This window comes from Choristoneura fumiferana, chromosome 15 (assembly GCF_025370935.1).
Source record: "Choristoneura fumiferana chromosome 15, NRCan_CFum_1, whole genome shotgun sequence".
NCBI classification, from domain to species: Eukaryota; Metazoa; Arthropoda; class Insecta; order Lepidoptera; family Tortricidae; genus Choristoneura; species Choristoneura fumiferana.
Genome location: NC_133486.1, coordinates 11,369,541 through 11,391,509, shown reverse-complemented (window position 1 = coordinate 11,391,509; position 21,969 = coordinate 11,369,541). Strand labels below are relative to the sequence as shown.

At 38.0% G+C, this 21,969-nt stretch overlaps 1 protein-coding gene across 2 annotated transcripts in view; it reads left to right on the top strand.

Moving 5' to 3' along the window:
• LOC141435507 (uncharacterized) overlaps window positions 1-21,969 on the top strand; it is a 45,240-nt gene that overhangs the window by 9,473 nt on the left and 13,798 nt on the right. Inside the window, exons 1-4 of one of the 2 annotated variants that reach the window (XM_074098199.1) lie at window positions 225-399; window positions 3,741-3,784; window positions 15,303-15,393; window positions 16,642-16,845. In XM_074098199.1, coding sequence (XP_073954300.1) covers window positions 359-399; window positions 3,741-3,784; window positions 15,303-15,393; window positions 16,642-16,845 — 380 coding nt within the window. In that variant the 5' untranslated portion in view covers window positions 225-358. Of the gene's footprint in view, window positions 1-224; window positions 400-3,740; window positions 3,785-15,302; window positions 15,394-16,641; window positions 16,846-21,969 lie in introns of those variants that run through there. The other variant, XM_074098200.1, reaches the window with a different exon arrangement.

The following is a 21,969-nucleotide window of genomic DNA, read 5'->3' as shown; positions in this document are numbered from 1 at the left end:
TTATCACACAACTGACGATAAAATTAACCTTCAGTGTGTGGTATAAGAGTGCTATAAAAGTGTCTTGTTCATGTTTACATGACGTATGTTGGCTCCCTACGTCTGATACCGCGTTCCGTATATGCCAACCCATGCCAATATACATGTCATTAGCTTTTATATCAATGTATGAACGTCTCAAACAATCAGTACGCATTTAACACTACTTGAACGACCCTGTGGCTTCTTTTGTTTTCTTTTCTCGAAATTCCATAGACAAAATCTATGTGCCAGTTGTGTGTTCCAAATTGATGTTCTAGATTTTTATTGGATCTCATGTGATTTTCTTATTGATTAATGTGTTTAGTGATTTGCAAAAATGAGTCCGCTATGTGTATTTAGGAAGATGCACAGACAGATGTAAGTCTAACTAAACGGGTAACTTTGTTTGACGAGTTTACATTCATTGTATTTGCTTGAACGTCTATCTGATATTTTTGGTAAAATGTATGATGGTGAGATGATGCAAACGGACTTTTACAATTTGAACATCTTTAATAATTGGTTGTGGTTTAAGATTTGTTCATTCGCATAAAACTACGAATGTTTTGATTTTAAAAATAAAGTTTAACAAATCAAAACAAAAAGCAAGTCATCATTAGATAAAAATACTTATAGAAAAGGCATTTAAGTCTAGATCTTACAATAACAATAATTATTAATTAATTTCAAACATAATTCAACAAAACAAGGGAAAACACAACAAAACAAGGAAAGTAGTAGAGTTTATTAAAATAATAAAATTATAAAAAACATATTTATAACCTAAAATTATAGCCAAATAATTTGGCTAGTGGCTTAAATCGGTCCCGTGTGCTACGAATGCACGTGCTAGCGGCACGGATTAAATATTTAAATAATAATAAAACGTTTACCCAGAATTACTGGAAATATCCAATCAATTTTTTTTCGCAAATACAAACTGAGACTGGATGCACAGAAAAACCAGAAAAAGAGACCAGCACTGGGAATCGAACCCAGGTCCTCAGCATTCCGTGCTGCGTGCTATAGCTCCTACACCACTGCTGGACAGGAATCTAGACACGATTTTTTCCTATGCATACATATCTCAGGTTGCTTATTTCTACTATGCTACTTAAGCAGCAGCACTAAAAAATCAATCTATTTTTTTTTCGTTTTACTGAGCCTTAGTAGTGTGCTGAAAATATATATATGTATTTTTAAGTTTTTTGCACTGAAATGATTATTTTTTACAACAGGAAAACGTATATAACCTACGCAAACCCTTTGACTGCGGCTGAAAGGAAAAATACCTAGTACCTACTAAATTTAGGAGAATAAAACCGTAATGTCAATCTATAAGTGCATCCAGAGATTTTGTTTTTAACCTACTTTATTAGCTTTTGTATTTCGGGCCACGTTTCATTAACAAGTTGGGAATGAGAAGTAAATAAAACATTTGATCTTGTTTGTCCTTTATAAAGGACACTTTTAAAATGGGTACTAGCGTACCTTCTTATTGGAATTTTATGTTTATAAACGAATAATTTATTGTGTTACCACATAAAACTTAGGCAACAATTGAATATGTGTTAAACAGGTAGAAAACTATAGTTATGTTAATTTTTTTGTGGTAAGACTATGTTTCAATCGATAATTGTTAGAAACAATAAAAAGCAAAAATTTACAAACATCTGTTTTTTAGTTAAAGTTTCTCGCTTATAATACTATAAGTACTTATTAGATCGTAGGTTACAAAGGATATACGTAGAACGCGAGGAAAAACAACCGACGGTCATACAACAACTTCTGTAACCCCGTAAAATATACTCTTGACTTTAAAAAAGTTGGAAAACCCCCGACTTCGTCACTTCAAAGTTCAATATCTCAAAAACGGCTAAACCGATTTTGATAAAACATGTCTAAGAACTATCGCTAGAAAACCTGCTATCAAATAAAAAAACCGCATTCAAATCGGTCCACCCATTTAAGAGCTACGGTGCCACAGACAGACAGCGACAGACACACACACAGACATACAGACATACAGACATACAGACACACATAGCGGTCAAACTTATAATTGTGTCGGGCGTTAAAAAGCGTTATTTTAACATTTGCCCAATTCACTGAGATATAATAGGTATGAGTTACTATGACTACTTGTTCTATGAGCTATGACAATAAGACTCAAAACGAGGCTCGGAGAATTTAACTTTCACAAGCTCGTACTTTTAAACATGATTAATCTAAACTGTACTCTATACTTTAGGTTCAGGATTCCTTTTGCAAATCCGCAATAGATTGAGATACGAGTTAGGTTCAGTAATGTGATGGACGCGAGCACATGGCGCCGCTAAATGTAGACGACCCACTTGCTACTGACACTGTTCTAGAGAAAATTGCTGCATCCACTATAATAGAATATTATTTATCATAAAAGTAAATGAATACTTAAAGTGAAATACAAATCCTTTAGGTTTGATTACACACGCAACACTATGTAAGTATGTGCAACAAATACCTACCTAATATCAAAAAAAAATAAGATCCGCTTAATTTTTAGGGTTCCGTACCTTAAAAAGAAAAACGGAACCCTTATAGGATCACTTTTTGTCCGTCTGTCTGTCTGTCTGTCAGGACCCTTTTTTTCGGGAACGCGTGGAGTTATCAAGCTGAAGTTTATATCAAATACTGAAGTCTACTGTCCCTGGAACTGTAAAAAAATCAAACTTCTAAGCCAACGCAATCAAAACATGCAGCAAATTTCCGCCAATTTTCGAAACTCGCAAGGGAATCAAAAACCTACAGGGTACTCCCGTGAACTCAGAATCTTGAAATTTAATAAGAAGGTAGCCTTTATAACACAACCAACTATAAAAGTCTGAAAATCTTGATTTTTTTGTCTGTCTGTAAATATCAATGACCATTATAATCTGACCCCACACTGCGTACATTTTGCTTAAGAGTAGGGCTCTGCATACACTGGATATATTAAATCACTCGGAAAAAGCGAGAAATACTTATCTTCAAGACACGATTCCCGTTTACTTACATACCTATAAATATGTACCGAACCCTCGGTGCGCGAGTGCGACTCTCACTTGCCCGGTTTTTTTGTTAAAATCCCACTAATATCCTAATATTATAAATGCGAGAGTTTATAAGCCTGTTCGTTTGTTACCTTATTTATTATGTCTTAAACGCTGAACCGATTCAGGTAATATTCGGTATACAGATAGTCCCGGGGAAGGATGAGGATAATAATAGTAGTTTCCGCGGGATAGTTATACCTAAACATATTCTACGCGGACGGAGTCGCGGGCAACAGCTATACTAGTGAAAAAATAAATAGGTAGGTACCTACAATTATTTGTATTTGAGCAGGTACCTACTTAGTTCACTTTTAATTTTTATTTGCAGTTTTACTATATTGTACCTAATTATTTATGTCATTTAATAAAGAAAAAATTCTGAGAAGAGGCCTGTAGGCCTGTGCCCTGCACTGGGAATTATATAAACATAAGTAAATAAATCACTAAGTATATAGAAGGACGCTGTTTTTAAAATTCTTTTCTAAGGGTCGAAATTGTGTTGCAGAATTAATCAGGGTTAACACATTATAGTAAAACAGCGTACTTGTGAAGGCCTCCTAGTAGGTGAATGGTTCACCTGTTCTGGTGTGAAGATGATGAGGTGATTATGCAACATTTATAATAATGCTTGTCGTTTGTTTTCAGATCATCAGAAATGATACACGTCGACGAGACCGATCCTGTGGGAGGTAAGGACCAAAGAACCGTATTAGAACCCTTAGATGTATAGTGATCTAGACCAGTAAAGTTGTGCATACGAGTATTAATGATGAGAGTTAGCAAGGGCAGATCCAAGAAGGTTATGGGGATCGTCATCCCCATGTGCCATGGGCTAGATCTAGGTCTCTAGGACAACAATAGACATTTTTCTAAATTTATTAAGTTTAATAAAATTCTCATCTTTCTACAACAAAAGAGTTGATCTTGTTATTTTATAACTAGAATTTGACCATATGACCCCCTGGCCAAAAAAATCCGACCTTGAAAGTTAGAAGCAATTTAACACTTCGAGGCTTGAGATCTTTGTGTCCTAAATTTTTTTCCACAAGGTATCCAGAAAATGAGTGGGATATTTTACATTACTATCAATTAGCCGGGCGGGTGACACTATTTCCCGGCCGTACAATACCGACATGGAAATACCGGCCTGATATTTCGTGTACCTACACGCCCATAGAAAGTCTTGTCAGTTTGACACCAGTTTGTACGGGCATGTACACGAAATATCGGGTCGGTATTATCCGTGGCGGTAAATACTGTCACCCAATTAGCCAATGTTACTGTTTTTTGTGTCTTATAAGTTTTTTGTACCTATCTCGAACCAAGCTTAATTCGTAACGAGCTTAATTGTTTCACCGCTCATTTTAGAAAATTAAGACAGACAGATTAAGTTCACCAATGAGTGCTGGAACAAACTCTTAGCCTAGTGTGGAACCAATGCTAACAGTTTTCTTTGTGACTTAATAAGCATTTTTGTTTTATTTTATTAAGTTTTTAGTATACATACCCGATATACTCGTACCCGAAGGGTATAAACATAATTTGGTATTATTGGAGACAGTTTTTTACTTTAATCAAAGAGCTTTTATCACAGAAAATTGTATAGTTCCCATGGGATGCGATAAACGAATTCTTAGTACCTAGTCGTAGTCGTGGACAACAACTAGAAATGTTTCTGTTACTTATATGTAGATACTTTGCAAACTACGAGTAGATTGTACTTACGTCGTACCTACGTATATTTTTAATGTTTACCAAAACAACGCTCAAAATAATAGTTTGTATACTGAAGAACCCACATTCCTTCAAAATATTCACGTTCGTTTACGTGATGTATTATGGCTTAAAAGATGAATGAAACGTCTGTACTATTTTTAAACACCTAGAGCTTATTACGTCGTTTCACGACCCTGCCCAGTTTGAAGAATATACGCCGCGTGTGTAGGTAATTCTTCGCAATGGTCGCTTGTTTCGTTTATGTATAAGCATCACCCATAGGTCAAAAGACAAGCCTAGATATCATGGAAAAGCAATAGAGTAGGTTTATAAGTTAAATCTGTGCTTAGTGGAACGATTTTTGCACTCTGCAAAATCGCATACCTTAAAAATATCAAAGAAAAATTTGTAGATTCAATTAGTGTTTTTTTTTTATTTCCTTAGATTTTTAACATTACATAGGACGACATTTATTTGTCTTTGTCACTTTTGACATTCATCGTTATAGCTGCCAAGGGAGGCCAAGGTAAATGAAGACCAGTCATAGAAAAGTACCTAATATAAAGATTTGTATTACTTGGGGTGTTGTCTTTCAAACATAAACGTTGTTAAGCGCACAGACTAAAATTTTAATGGTTCAGTGATATTTTTATTATTATTGTGTAATACCTCGCTACACAATCCTTCAGTTTACTCGCTCTAGCATCCATTCATCTTCCATGCTACATTTCACGCACTAAATCTCGAAGCTCACTCTTAACGCTATTTCGTCGCGGCTCTTTAGAACAAAAGGAACAAATGAGTTGAAATAACCGGCACTTTTTTCATTACATATGAACATTTAAGCATTTAAGTACAATCCGAACTTTCTTAGAGTGCGTATCGTCTATTGTTTTTAGTAGAAAATCCTCACTTGAAACAAGCGCAAAAATGGAACAATAAGACAAAATGGAAACTCCGCAACATGCTGAGAAACAGAATGGATCACGAACACCACGATGACCTTAATATTAAATCCTACGTTATTGGAATCACATTATCGTTGACTCAAGTGTAACAATGGTATTCTGCTTATTAAACATACTGCTCTATGGTTACGTTTCGTATTTCGATATCCTGTAGATTCTACATTAGAATATCAAAACATAACAAATTATATGATTACATTACATGTAATGTAATGAACTTATGGACAGAAAGTATATAAAAAAGAAATTTTAAAGGTATCTGAAACGTTTGTTCGATTACGGCATCAAGCTAGACAAATAATTTAAAGCTCCCTCGGAACAGAGTTAATAAACAATACTTCCAACAGTATCTATGATATAAACATAAATAAAGACTAGTTACTCATCATAGTAAATAGTCAAGCAGCAAGAAAGCGACTAATAACGCTTTCATGTTACTCACACACACATACATCTTTTACAGATACGTTTACACCAACTACATTATGCGTCTTTAGCCGCTTCCGGTACCCATAATAACGCTCACTAAGATATGCCCGCTGTAATGGAGTAGGACCTATACAGGTTGTCCCAAAGTTCCGTGACAAACTTAAGGAGGCGGTGGGCACGTCCCTACGTACGTCCCTCTTTAGTTTGTCATACAACTTATGGGACACCTGTTTAGCAATAGGTAGAGCAATAAAAAGTCGACCCGTTTGCAGTTTCAACGAATGCCTCGTGAAACTAACTCAAAATAAGATAAACAAAAACACTCGGTGCTTGGCAGCAGCGCGGAATTCGTCTTTATTTTGGACGGCGCATATTCCGACGACAGGAGGTGAGAATGATGACAGTTTCCGATATGAGCGGTTGCGAAACAGATTCCACAGGGCGGCTCGGCTTGTATAGTATATAAGTGCTATGCTGGCTGCGGCTTAGGTACAATTGTGAGGAATGTGAGGCAGTAGTTGCACATTCCAGACTCTGGAGTCCAAACGGCTAAGTAATCTAGGTTTATCATCATCATCATCGGCCGGAACGGAATATGTTAACTGCTGAACAAAGGCCTCCCCCTTAGAACGCGTCACAATAAACGACAAATCGCCACTTGCATCCCCCGGTTACCCGCAACTCTCTCAGTCCACCTAGTGGGAGGCTTGCCAAAGCTTCGTCTTCGGGATCGTGGTCGCCACTCGAGAACTTTTCTTCCCCAACGGTTATTTGTTCTTCGAGCGATGTCGCTGCCCATCAATCTAGGTGCTGCTTGCTCCTTTGTCTATTTTCTATGTCCCGTGGTAAGTTCACACGTTCCCGGGATAAAATCATGATAAAATATTACCTAGGTTACTCTACTAGTTGATAACATAGCTTTCAATGGGTTAGAGGATTATTAAAATCGGTTTTGTAATTTTTAAGTTTATCCATTACGAACATCAAACGTAAAATTAAATGAGTATTTCTCTTTATAACACTAGTCAGTTAGCTGCGTCTATGTAAGATATAACGTTTTAAACTTTCGTGATTTTCACTCATAGTTAAAATACCACCAACGGGACTTATCACGCTAACACACACGAGTAATATTTACCTCGGCGTTTCGGCAACATTACAGTGGTGGTGTTGGTAGTGGTGGGTGGGTGGTACGAGTGACCACGGCCACTGTAATGTTGCCCAAACGTCGAGGTAAATATTACTTGTGTGTGTTAGCGTGATAAGTCCCGTTGGTGGTATTTTAACTATGTAAGATGCCATTTGAAATAATTAAAGAATACGTACCATAGTCGTTTAAATAGCATATCAAATCTAATCTCTCATTGAAGTAGCATATCAAGAGGTCATTCATCACAAAATATACGCGCACCTGTCTCCGTTCACGCCATACAGCGCAGTCCCTTTTGGAATAACCTAAACTGCTTCTTCGGCCACTCCGCTCACGTTGTGTTTGACCGCACTGACTCAACACAAGACAGCCACTTTACGCACGTCCCACAGATCACCGAATTCTGGCCCTACCTTCCAGGTAGGCTGGTGCCAAGAGTAGAGTCTCCTGTCCGTAAGGCCATGGTTTCTCTGACCACCACCGAATGTTTTGTGCGGGAATGTTTGAGGGTGGTTTCTCTGAAACGTCACCGGCAGCGGGTAGACACCGTTAATTCGTGTGGTGCGACGCACATCCAGATGCTGCCGGTCGCGTGTGACGGGCCTGAGAAACCAGGGCCTTAGTGATAATAGGTAACAATAAAGCCGTTGAAAAGCCACCACCAGTCATGCGGTAGATATGTCATGATACGAACATAGTTATGCCCTGATCTAAAATTCATTCATTGTCTTTGGGGGCACCATAATCAGCACCAAGAAAAATTTGCTAAATGGATATAAAAGGGTAGGCTGGTTCCTGTTATTTATGAGAGGGGGGGGATGCCACAGGCATGGATTGCTTAGGGCATCATATATAGTCTTAATACTGATAGGATATGTACAGGACTCTGCTTTTAACACAGTGTCACTCAGAGTATCCTTAGTAAAATGTTCACTCTACGCCACTAGTCATTGCACTAAACACAGGGAATCCTAGTACTAGTCGATGAATACTCGACTAAATATAGCCGAATGAGTCCGCGACCTTCCGTCGTAAGTCCCTAGTGCAGGAATGCGCCGCCACGTGTATCTTAATAGCATGTCTGTATGGCTATAATTCAAACGGCTAGTTGTAGGTACACTTACGATATTTATATTAAGTACTTCTTCTTCTTCTGAGTGGAGAGCCTTGGGGGAGGCTTGTGTCCAGCAGTGGACGTCTTTTGGCTGACTTATGATGATGATGGTTACTTCTCGTGTTCGAATTTGTCTAGGCCTCTATTTGATACAGTCTGGCTTATAGCTCAGGCAGTGTAGGCTCTGGCAGTGTATTTCCTTCAGGAATTAATGTCACCACGTCTGTTACCTAATTTAATTTATCCCTATTTTAATTCTGTATCAAAATCATGTTATAGTAAATTAAGTATGAAAAAATATATATCGCGTGTTGTTTGCCTAAAAAATACTGGCCAAAGTACGAAAACAAAAAAAAATACAACCACCGTTATGTTCTAATTCAAATCAGATTTTTCGTAGATAACCCTAAATAAATAAACACGTTAACTAAATGTATTTTCTTTCTTTCTTTAAATCATCGTGTTTTCAATGAAATAGTACATTGTGTAGAATGGCGGTAAACAAGGAATTACGAAAGGGCTAAGTCGATGTTCGTTATTCCAGTACCGCCCGTGCAAGTAAGTAATGTTTTTCGTCACATTCGCGAGTAAATTTGTATAGTTATTTGTAAGACAATTAATGCTGTCTTTACCAATTTTACCCAGCAAAATCATTGGCTTACCTTAGATTTGATCTATATAGGATCAATGAGCACCACGCATAGTTCGGGAGTGCGTCACGCCGCGGCGCCCGCGGTGCGTTCAACTATAACATTTAATTGGGTCCTTTTTTACACCGAAGCATATTTTTAAACGCCATTGATGAGTAGCCGATTTATTACCACGAGCTTTACGGTGAAGGAAAACACGATGCACATGGATGGGTACATGTGAACTAATTCAGTGGTGTGTGTGAAATTCGGACTCCGCACTGGACCCGCGCGCGTGGGAACCAAAGCTCATAACCCCTCATTCTGAGAGGAGATTTTTACCCAGCAGTGGAAAGTAGGAAGCTGGGATGGATGGTGGTAGATGACTACCCTTGAATCTTTGATGAGTTTAAACACTAACAGCCTTATTCATAAAAAAATATTAATTGAGGTTTGATCGGTCTGTTACTTAGCAGACTGATTAAGCTTAATAGACGGTTGTCAAGAAGTATGATTCATAAACACTCGCTAGCAGTCTGCTAGTTGTTGAGCTGCTGATAGACGGATTAGACGCGTTATGTTGGCCACCTTGACAAATCAAAGACAAAAAATGGCCTAATCGATAATTAAAATAAAAAAATTGACAGCAGTGACAGCAAATTAGCAGGAAAAAAAATAAAAAGCGAGATGTTTGTTTTCCCGCCATTTCCGATTCGCATGTTTATTTTTTTTTTTTTTTATACGACTGGATGGCAAACGAGCAAGTGGGTCTCCTGATGGTAAGAGATCACCACCGCCCATAAACATCAGCAAACCAGGGGAATTGCAGATGCGTTGCCAACCTAGAGGCCTAAGATGGGATACCTCAAGTGCCAGGTCCGCCCGGATTGCTACCACCATCTTGCTCGCATGTTTATGTTGTGCAAAAAGCCATAATTATGTTAATCATCCTTTTTTTTTCATATTTATTGTTAATTTATTGTTGCTAATTTAGAGGATTTTTAACTACAATTTCCTGAAAATAAATTTTCCAGTTTTTTTTTTAATCTTTGCGTAGCCCTGCCTTCACTATAAATATCTTCGGTATGGTTTTTTGCTCTTGTCAAAGTCAGCTGTTCAAACTTGTGGCGGCCATTTTGTGACTTAGCAGGGAGATAAAGGAGGGTCTACGGTCCTCTAACTTTAGCAGAGCCTTGATCGACTGATTAGCGCTAACAGACGTTTATGAATCATGTTTTTTAGCATCGGGCCTTCAAGGAGCCTTCAAGGAGGCTCTAACTTTTTATGAATAAGGCTGTAAGCCCCTAACCGCTTATTTAAAAAAAGTTAGATAGAGCGACCCTCAGAATCGAGCAAAATTTGTCAGAACCGAGCATTATCTCAATGAGAGATTCACTTGACAATATCAGTTGTCTAAAGCGTACAATTTTAATGATTCAAAACCAATGAGTGCTTAAAACCTTAATAGATGGCCGTCATAATTATCCTATCCAATAGTATCACGTGTTATTGCGTAGTATAGTTAATATTACGCTACGGTGTAACACACTGACGAATTCAGGCGTCGCAAATGCACCAGACAAAACACGATGCACCAAAGGTTATCGATCCATGCACTTGTCTCGAGCAGCTGCCAAGCCAACGCTCGCGGCTTAATCCGTACTTTTAGCTAATTAGCTGTAATTAACAAGAACAAGCATTCAAACAGGGGTCTGAACTAAAATCAAAGTAAAAATCTGCAGGAATCATGACCGTGGCGGACTAAGGCTCCGTTTCCACCAGAGATGTACGAGGAATGTGTTTTTCATGAACCAATAGAAACGCTTCATTTACCTAGGCTCGCTCCGCTCACCTGTTTCCACTCGAGATGTGCTGTGCGATTGGTAAATTAAGCGTTTCTATTGGTTCATGATTAACAAAAAAGTAAAACCAACTCCAAAAAATTAAAAAAATAACAAAAACTGAAACCGACTACAAAACCCTTAAAAATATTTTTCTAGGTAAGTACTTACTAGCTCGAAGTCAGTAACTCAGCATGACCCAGCAGGAGTGGAACAATAGTCGTCTACCTCACCTACATACTATGGGTTTCAATCCCTCCTACTGGGTCGTGCTGAGTCACCGACTTCGAGCTAGTAGGTATATACCTAGAAAAATATTTTCAAGGGTTTTGTAGTCGGTTCCATTTTTTGTTATTTTTTGGAGTCGGTTTTACTTTTTTGTTAAACATTTTCTTCATTTTTCACTTTTTAGTGATTCGTAGCCAACGTACATCTCACAACGATTCCATTAAGCCCAAACTCGTCTTAGTTACTTTGTTTTATAACAGAGTTCTGTTGCCTACCTTCCGGCTTCAGCATCAGATCAGTTCGAAAGAATCATTAACTTAAAGCTTCTTCTGAGTTGCTTATCTATGTATATTAATCATGATCGTTTATAGACGAGCGAGCATTACTTAGCTTTGACGAGTTCCATTGGTCATCTACGGTCTTCTTCATCAAATCCAGTTTACCAAATGATACTTTCTGAATGTATATCTTAATGCTAAAAATGCTAAATCGCCATAGGTGTGCCTATAAAATTTGAGGTTTGCCCTCGATTTCCCTAGGATCCCATCATCAGATCTTGACTTTGTGACAATGGGACCATCTCAGAAGAACTCTTTCGGATAAAAAATAATTTTGAAAATCAATCCACAATTGAATGAGTAATCGGTGTACATACATAAAAAAATACAACCATTAAAACATAGAAACTCCTCCTTTTTGGAAGTCGGTTAAAAAACACGTTCCTCGCAACACATACTCCCACATCATTGGTGGAAGGAAACGTAGCCTAAGAGTGGGGCAGAAGTGGCCGGCCCCGGGCCTCCGTCCCTGCGGGCCTCCAAATGTCCAAGTTCTCTTGATCAAATCCTGGGCAAGGCTAAAAACATGCTTAATACTTACATCAACTTTAAAAACCGAGGGAAGAAGAGTATGCTTAAATATGACATCTGGCTGAGTTAAAATTGTCCTTCATAGGGAATGCACTCACTCAATATCTAAGAGATATTATTGATAACAATCAGCTAGAAGTGAAAGTACGACATTCTTACAATTTCAAGTACATAGTGAGTTTATTGGAATGTTATCTTCCTTTGTCAATCCCATTCATGACGCGACGTCAGTCACATACTCGTACTACAAATGTATATTTATCTAGTTACTGTAAAATATGAACAATAAATCATATTTCCTATTTCATTATTACAATTCAAGATGCTTTTTGTCAAGCTCAAAAGTAGGGCGTCTGGCAATTTATGATACAGAAACAAAATAATGCAATTTTCGTAGCAAAAAGTGTTTCGAAGTGGGGGAGGTAAAAATGATCGAAATTGGTGTGACGCGAAGTCGACGGTATAAATATTATACAGTGCGTTACCACAATACAAGTAATGTAAGGTGTTACCGGCAGCAGGCCTTTTTTAAGGAAGGTTAAAGTAACGTATTTCTGTAACTTAACCATGACATTAATTTAATTAATAAACTAAGGGGCTGTTTCACCATCCATTGATTAGCGTTAACCGACGGTTAAATGTGATGCCGTCTCCGTGTATTCGAACAAAACAAATAGAGACGGCATCACACCTAACCGCCAGTTAACACTAATCAATGGATGGTGAAACAGCCCCTAAAATTCATACTTTGTTAAGAGACTTTGATTATTTATCAATTTACTTAACTTTTGATTACTTGTCAATTTACTTAGCTGTAGATTGCTGGCAATTATAATTTTGTTAGAAGATAACAAAGACTGAATTTTAGTTTATTGATTAAATTAATGTCATGGTTAAGTTACAGAAATATACGTTACTTTAACCTCCCTAAAAAAAGCCTGGCTGCCGGTAACACACTGAATAGGTCAAAATGTTAAAAACCACTGAACACCTTTATGTTTTTAACAATAAGGTTTGTGTACACATATTTGCCGCGATGTCTGTATCGATATTTATAATTTCAATTTTATTATTAATCAGAAATAAACGATACCCCGATAAAAAAAAACAATTGTACAATGAAAGGACTTTGGCTTATATTACAGTCATCAAAAGTGGCTAAGGATAAATATTTTATATCCCTAGACAATTGGAACAAATTTCTCTAGGGATAATAAGTATCCCAAGATGGTTTTGATGTACTTACGAGTATGTACCCATCTCTAACCAATCACGTAGGTACGATTGTCATTCTTTAGCTCGTTAACTTGAATAGAGTATAAGTTCCATCACAGTTATCGCCTATCATCTCTTGCGTGCGGGATCCAGTAAAACCAAAACATATGTTTGCCTACCATAGCTTTTGCTGGGACTTACGAGTATCGTCGGGGATAGTGCAAAGAACTATGTCTATCTACCATACGTAAATACTGCGTATCTGCACTACATACTGCGTGTAGCTTTACAGGGGATGGTTTTAACCAAGGCTCGGATACCGGTTAAATTTCCAAACCGTTGTCATGTACTTGGCGCAAAACCTTTTGATTTTGGTTTCGTTCGCGAAACCGTTATTTTTAAACCGGTTTTTAAGGGAACATTTCCATAAAGTTCTTGTCTGATTAACCGGTTTAGAACAATAAAAACCGGTTTATTCCGGCGCAGGATAAACGTCGCCGCCCGCGGCGGACGGCCAGCTGTCACTCGTCGAATTAACCGGTTTATTTAGGTTATAGTTAAGTTCTTAAAACCGTTCGCGTTCTTATGAAAGTTCGGAGTTAAACCGAAATAAACCTGTATTTATCGCTATTTTATAAACCGGTTCCGAGCCTTGGTTTTAACTTCATATTTGTTTTATTTCAACAGATTTGAAGTAAACATTGCAATTAGTTTAAAAAATTAAATACGCAAAATTATATCTAATGCTTCTTAGGCCCCTTCCACACTTAGCGGTGCGGTATCGGTGCGAATTTGCACAATTTCCGACGAAATGCATTGAAAAGTCTGATTAAAACTATGTCACCCTTACTATATAACACAAGAGTATAATAGGATCATAGTGGCAGTGCTGTATACTGAGTGTTTAAAAATATACTTAGACCTTATCAAAATGATTTCATATTAATTTACTTATAAAAAAATAGCTTTACAAAATCACAAACCGTGAGAATCAAGCGTTATCTCAAAGGACCAAACGAGTACAAAACTAAAAGTTTATTGCTCTTACCTCAATGTTATTGGAATTATACAACTTTCAAAACCCGGATTCCACGCTCTGCAACCATGGCCTTACGTAACCGTAATCCAGGCCTAAATCGTAAAATTTTACGATGCGAGAATGCAGCGTTTATGACACTTTCTCGGTCGAATATTCCGAGGCACTGCTGTATGAGCTTTATGAAATTCTTTCTCACGGTGACCTGGTTTTTTTGAGTTCCAGACCCAGAGCAGACAGTTTTTTAACTTGCCCAGTTCGTTAGGTCAAATCTTACAAGTTCATTTTGACCCACTCCCAGTGGTCGGATTAATTTGAAATGTATGTAAGACCGGTGACAAGACAAAACATCTGGTAGAGAAATTCCGGTAGTCTGGCCAGTATCGTCTCTGCAGCACGGAGCTCCTCAACGGTTTATGGCATCGACTTGAAATTTGTACGGGAATGTAATTTGAATGACAATGCAACTACAATCAACAAAAAGTACAGTCAGCAAAAAAGCTTGTATTAAAAATGGTTCTTTAACAAAAACTTATTTCATAGGTAACTAATAACAAGTTGTTGCCCGCGACTGCTTCTGCGAAAAAATCGTTTTTCGGGATAAAACTATTATATATGTCCTTCACAGGGTCTCATTTATCAAAGTCACAGTTAAAATATCTTTACTCAATTTAGGCTATAACAAGCACTTATGAATGTCAACAAAATCTACCACCGGTTCGGAAAAACCTCTGTTGAAGAGAAGAATTTTTTAAATAGATTTACAATATTATCCATAACATTTCACGATCGGTTGAACACTTTAAGCGCGAAACTGAAACAAACAAACAAACATAAGTATACTCACGTTCGAATTTATAATATTAGTTACTACGTTGGATAATATGGTACTGGGAACGCTTATTACTTTATATGTATATGTTCAGAATCAATTAGTCCAAGAATTCAAATCACCTTGCCAATTAAACATGTATTTTATATGCAAATTAAACATTGATATATTTTATTGCAGAGATAGAGCCACCGTTTCCGTGTCGGGATGTCGCGATCAAACGCAGCACCGATGTCAACGACTTCTACGAAATGCTCTCGGAGATCGGCCGGTGAGTTTCATACATACATACAATATACATAATTATGTATATGACGAAATACAAGGTATCTTATAATTATTACGGAAATTTCGGCAAATGATTGAGCAAGTTTGACTAAGGACCGCTGCAAATGTTTTTCAAAAAAAATATTTATGTTCACCACCCGAGTTCGAGCCCTCGAGGATGAAATGTAGTAAAAGCTAAAATAGATCTTTGCGTTGACTACCTAATCCAACAATTTGTTGAAATATTCTGGATTTAAGCTATTTCGTATATGTTCATACACTCACGGTTTCTCGAAGTGGATCGCCGAAACTATCACTACGGAAAGTGATCATTCACTGTCGTATCCTGTATCGCGACCAGCTTTTTGCCTAGTGGCGATTAAGGACGGTTGTGGCACTTAATAAAAAGCCCTGCGAGTATTGTTAATAGTAGAGTTGAGAAAACAAATACATACGTAAATAATGTACCTACATTAAAATAGAACCAAGCGAACCTGGTTGACAATTCTAAGGTCCTTCAGAAACAATCTTGATCTTACTTCTACATATATTTTCCGATTTTTCGTCGTAGATTTTAACCTTGTTACGGTATCTCATATTGCTTTCTGCGTATTGGCATTTTTCCCTCAGAACATTAAAGACACTTGAACGGTAGATAAGATAAGTGACACTAATTTAATGTTGTATTTATTAATATCCGTGAATCAGATTGCGGGTTTTTGTTATCCTTATCGATCGGGGCTACCTGCGGAAAAATAATGTTAAGGGCTTTTATACAAATAAGTACTTAATTGAAAACGCGTTGAAAACAAAAACAACAGTATTGTGAAATATCGTGAGTGAAGTAGTTGTACTTGTGACATACTTTGATTAACCACTATTGATTATTTGTGATATAAATCAGTCTGGAAACTGAAAACGTTGCTATTATTATCTTTTACTTAATCCTCGTATAAAAATCACATTATTAGATACGAAAACTACAGCATCTGGTCTATGTTTTTGTCATATTTGTAAATATACCAAAAACCTCTGCTCTTAAATTCCACAGTACTGCAGGTTCATGCTTTACTTATCTGCTCATTAAAATATGGGATATTTAATCACAAGATCATTGTCACTATTTTCAGAAACCGCGTAAAAAGTAACCTTGCCTTTTTCACTTGTCTAGTCCGAATCCTTAGCATTGCTGCAAGGAGCTGTCTTGAGCCGTACCTTATACCTTCTATAGTGAAACCATTAACTGTTTCAGAGGGAAGTTCGGCACAGTGTATTTGTGCCGTGAGAAGAGCACCGGTCTGGAATTGGCTGCAAAGCTAGTGTCAGTGAGCAGGCGGGATGAGCGGCGCAATGTTGAGAGGGAGGTCGACGTGATGCGGCGCTTGCGCCACCCGCGACTCATACAGCTGTATGATGCGTATGAGTGGGGAAAGTACATGTGCGTCGTGCTGGAACTGTAAGTACCAACTGAACTGTAACCTACTGTGGAACCTTTTTACAAAAAAAGTCATAGTGGCATCGCATTACCTGACAACAAAAAATACCATCATATTTACTGTAAATTTGTTCTACGATGGGTCAAGAATTACTTGATTGCATGAACTGATACTACTTATACTCGTATGTGTACTCATATGTTTAATATCAATTACCTTGAAAGGAAGCAGAAAGGTGAGATGGTGGTCATATTAACCACATCACTAGCTTTCACTTACACATGATATCAGGACTACATAACCTAGCTACATACAAGGACACAATTTTGCAATCCTCACACACTTAAAAACTGAATTTAATAAATTAGTAATGGTCTAGCCAAATGAAGTGTGACTATAACCACAACGTTGTAGAACATTTTTTGCTTGAAATTGAACGGCCTACCCAGCTTATATAGCCTATGCTTAAATTAAATTTGAAGTTAGTAAGGATGTTGTTGAAAAAATCTCACAACACTTGAAGATCAAAGTATTCAACCAGTGTGTGCCGGTTTTCGCTTATGGTATGGAGACAACGACCTTGACCGAAAAGTCTGCTGAGAAACTTCGGGTTGCACAAAGGGCAATGGAGAGGCTAATGCTTGACATAACTCTGATGCATCGGAAAAGAAAGGAGTGGATCAGGCAAAAGACGAAAGTCGTAAATGTGGTGGAGGAGGTTGGGCGCCGGAATAATGTCTGCCACAGCGGAGCGTGCAAAAATATCTAACAAGTTCTATCCGCCCTAGAAATAGAGTCGTATGTTGTATCAGATATTGGTACAGTGACTGCACCTTTTAATACAAGTCCGTGTCAGCAACATCGGGAGTAGGAAAATCGTTAAGGCTGGATTTAATATTATTTATTCTTGCTTAATATAAGTACTTACGCACGCGTACATCTTTACCTACCAACATACACCTTAATAATCCCCATGTTTACAACTGAAATTCCTCCGCCGAGTCTCTTCAGCAGCGTTATTCCCGGTTGTTTAAACATTTATCCCTCACGCTAATATTGCCGTGAGCCTTTAACTTCCGACTTCATTGTTAATAAAAAGTTCACACCAGAAATATCTGATGCTATTAATGAGCTCCTGATACATATTTCGACGCAGTTCATCATTATCAGCCTATAACACTCCATTGCTGTTATAGACTTCCCCCAATGAGCGCCATTGCGCCCTGTTCTTGGCTCGATACAGTTGCAATTGCATGCATCGTTCATTAATGTATATCCATGATCATGATGCATGATCACAGGTAGACTTGGGCTTCAAACCGGATAATAATTGAAGAGCGTTCGAACCCACACCTCCTGTGGCTAGGCTATACGCGCCCAAGGTTTCCTATGAACTGGTCTACAGGGAAAAAATATTTTTTGGTATTATTTTTGGTCGCATGATTTTGGGTTGCTGTGATATATGTCACTGGATTTTAAAATTCAATTACATAAAATCGTCGCAAAGTCCCAAATACTTTCCTTAGACTAATGCATCGTATAAATTACTACACCTATTTATAGCCCTAATAAACTTCTAGCAAGTGAGCATACTTGGAACTCATGTCGCTGTACTGAATCACCTGTTCATATATTTTCGAACGTTAAAGCTATAATAAAACTTTATCGACATCGTGGTTTCGTGTCATGCAGTTAGGTCCGTTGAATCAGTTGGCCAGCGCAACGCATCGCGATTTGAATTTCGAATGCATTCTAAATTCGTCTGTTCATTCAATGTCCGAACGATCCCGAGGCGTGAGTCACGAAGGCACGCTGGAACAACTTTTGTTTAAACTAAATAATGTGGGTTAAGGCCAAACTCACGCAAAAATTCTGGACTCAATTATTTTTGCGTCAAATTTGTTTGAAAATATTCAAGTGGTAATGAGAAGCTTACGAGCTAGACGCATATAATTCCACTCGGAAAATTAACAAAGAACTGTCGATCTCTTTTTTCGTTGTAGCACGAAATTGACCATTAGTAGGTATAGGTATGTTTGCAGCGGTCGTTAACTGAATGGTGGTAGATAGCCAAATTAGAAAAAAGAATAGAGCATTATCGTAACGAGTGATTATATTAGGGATAACGAACGATCGTCGTACGCGTTGAACTTCGGCCTCCGTACGATGTCGAATATGTAGATACGGAATCTTTCAAATAATCGTAGTTACGATAAAAATCTTGTAAACCACAAAGGTGAACTTCAAAAGCTTTCACTGAGACACCTACGTCTTCCGGTTTCGGTTATTCTTGTTATCATATTATTAGGCAGGAATCCAGGTGTACTCGTAATTAGGTCGGTCGTTGACAGACGCGCACGTCGTCGCGACGACAGGTGTACCATGTTCATTAATTTACAGCGAATTTCACTTTTGTCAAGTATTATTAGTAGCCATGCATGACGCCATCTTAAATATTCAAATAAGGAACGCCTCTCGGAACGCAGGATCACGATTCCGAATGACGTCACTTTTTCTCAAGTGCTGCTGGCTGGATGGATGCCTTGCAGACGAATGACGTCAGCGCAAATTAAAAATGAAACGAAATATTTACATTTCGAACGCGCATTTTCACGTTTCACTGGTTATTGATACGTTTATTCGAATTGAAATACGTAGATTGATCGCAGATACGACGGGTGGCATATTTGTAGACTTGTATTGCGATGAAAATACGGCTTACATTTCGGTAATAAAATCGTAATACATATTTCAGTTATCTCGTTGCGGTTAGCCGCTTCGATGACCGTTGAAATTGTACCAGCTTAAGTTTTTGTTTGTCAACTTTTTTTATGATATTAGAAATAGTTTTCCTTGGAATTATCCTTATTCGGTAAAATACCGTCGTCAGTGGTTAGATTTATTTTGCGACGACGTAGCTAAAGACCGACATTGACATTGACAGTGATGACTAACCTTTGCTATTGATTATTCCCGTTTATATTTATCTTTAAATACATCTAGTCTTGTAAATACGGCAAAAAAGCTGTTACAAATGAGTTCAGCGTTCAATCTCTATTTGTATCTACAAACATAGTTCAGACAGCTCATTAGGGAAGTGACTATCGACGTTACAGAGAGCGAACATTAAATGGATTTAAATGAATCTATTTAGACTTGAGAAGAAAAATAACCTATTTAGATGGAGTTAGGTATAATATAGGCAATCGTATCTAAAATATGATGATTGTTTGCAAATGTAATTTCAGACTGGATTTTTCAATACAAAAGAACAACCTCAATCACAATACAAGTGATATTACGTTACTTGTATTGTGCCTCAGTTCTCCGTTCATACACGACTCACCCACATCAGTGCAGAAACTTATGAAATCTTCACAAATAATTTCTGATCCCCTTTTGAAATCACAACCCAATAAAGGTGCGAAATCTGTTTTTCAAGTGAATAGTGAATGCCAAATTAGAAGCCGGATGTGATTTCAAAGACGTAACGTTAACGAGAGATAAAATTACCTTTCCTCGGTTGCATGTGACGTATCAGACGGCGCCAGGCCTTAAACTACGAAGTGCGAAATTCGGACTTCGTATCTGGCCGTCCCGCTGACGCTTATATTATTTAAAACGAGATTGAGAGGGACGGTACGATACGAATTTCGATTTACGAATTTTGTAGTAGCCCCCCAGGCGTCAACAAGTGCCCCCTACAAGGCGAGAATCTGCATGATCTTAAATTAGGTTGCGATAAACTGAGCACGAGAATTATGCAGCCATTTTGTAAGCCCTTGTCTGGTTTTAGCATCATCTTCGTCGCCAATTTTGGTATTTACGTGGACGCAGATATTTTATGGTTTATATTGTTTAAATTGTAACGTAGTTACCTACTAAGGAACTAGTTGAATCGTGACTCGCTGTGGAACCCTTTCACAGAAAAAGTCACAGTAACATCGCATTGCTTGACAAAGGAGTTCAGTAAATACCACAGACAGACACACACCTATGGCCTACCTAAATAAAAGTCAAATTTTGTTTGTAATACATACACGCAAGTACTTGTAAGTGTATTGAACGCACTTGAGCATTCGATTAAATTTCAGTTTTATTTATCGATATTTATGAAAAGTGTTGAATTATTTTCTCTATAATACATGTTTGTTCCAAAGAAAACAATAATAGCCTTAATAAGCCACGTCACTCTCGAAGCAAATAACAACGTGTCATTGTTGCTTTCGAGCTTCGCGTAAAATTAAAACCACATTAAAAACGCTATCAAATTTAAAACAGTTCCATCACACCGCGGCTTTATAAAGAGACGTCAGATTTCGGCGCGAATTTTTGGCGCGACGCCATCTTGCCGCTACGTCGTCACGGACGCGATCTCGATATAATATGTTTGTTGTCTATAGATGCTCTACCATATGGTGTTTAAAAATATTATTCTTATTTCTCGCACTTGTAGCGTTATAATCAAAAAGGGTCCATCTCATTGTATTCCTTGGTCTGTGCTCATGGTCATCATCATCATGTCAGCCGAAAGACGTCCACTGCTGGACAAAGGCCTCCCCCAAGGCTCTCCACTCAGACCGGTCTTATGCTTTCCGCATCCACCGCGATCCCGCGATCTTAACCAGGTCGTCGCTCCATCTTGTTGGAGGCCTACCGACAGCTCGTCTCCCGGTCCGCGGACGCCATTCGAGAACCTTTTGACCCCATCGGCCATCAGTTCTCCGAGCAATGTGCCCCGCCCATTGCCACTTCAGTTTCGCAATTCTTCGGACTATGTCGGTAACCTTAGTTCTACTGCGGATATCATCATTTCTGATTCTATCCCGCAGAGAAACCCCGAGCATAGCCCTCTCCATAGCCCTTTGAGTGACTTTGAGCTTCCTCATGAGGCCCATCGTTGGCTGGTCTGTGCTCCTTACTCCCTTATAGAACAAATGAATATTTATTTAGTGGTTGTTGGTTGTGGCCCACAACCTGTGGAGGAGTGAAAGGGTTACAAATTACATTTTCTATGGCTCTAATTCGATCTTCAATCTCAATTCACACGCATTGGGCCCTTTTTTTAAAATTAATCATAGATCAGTGGTTAATGGATTAATAATATAGTTTGAAAATTTTGACTATATACAACATGACTGTAT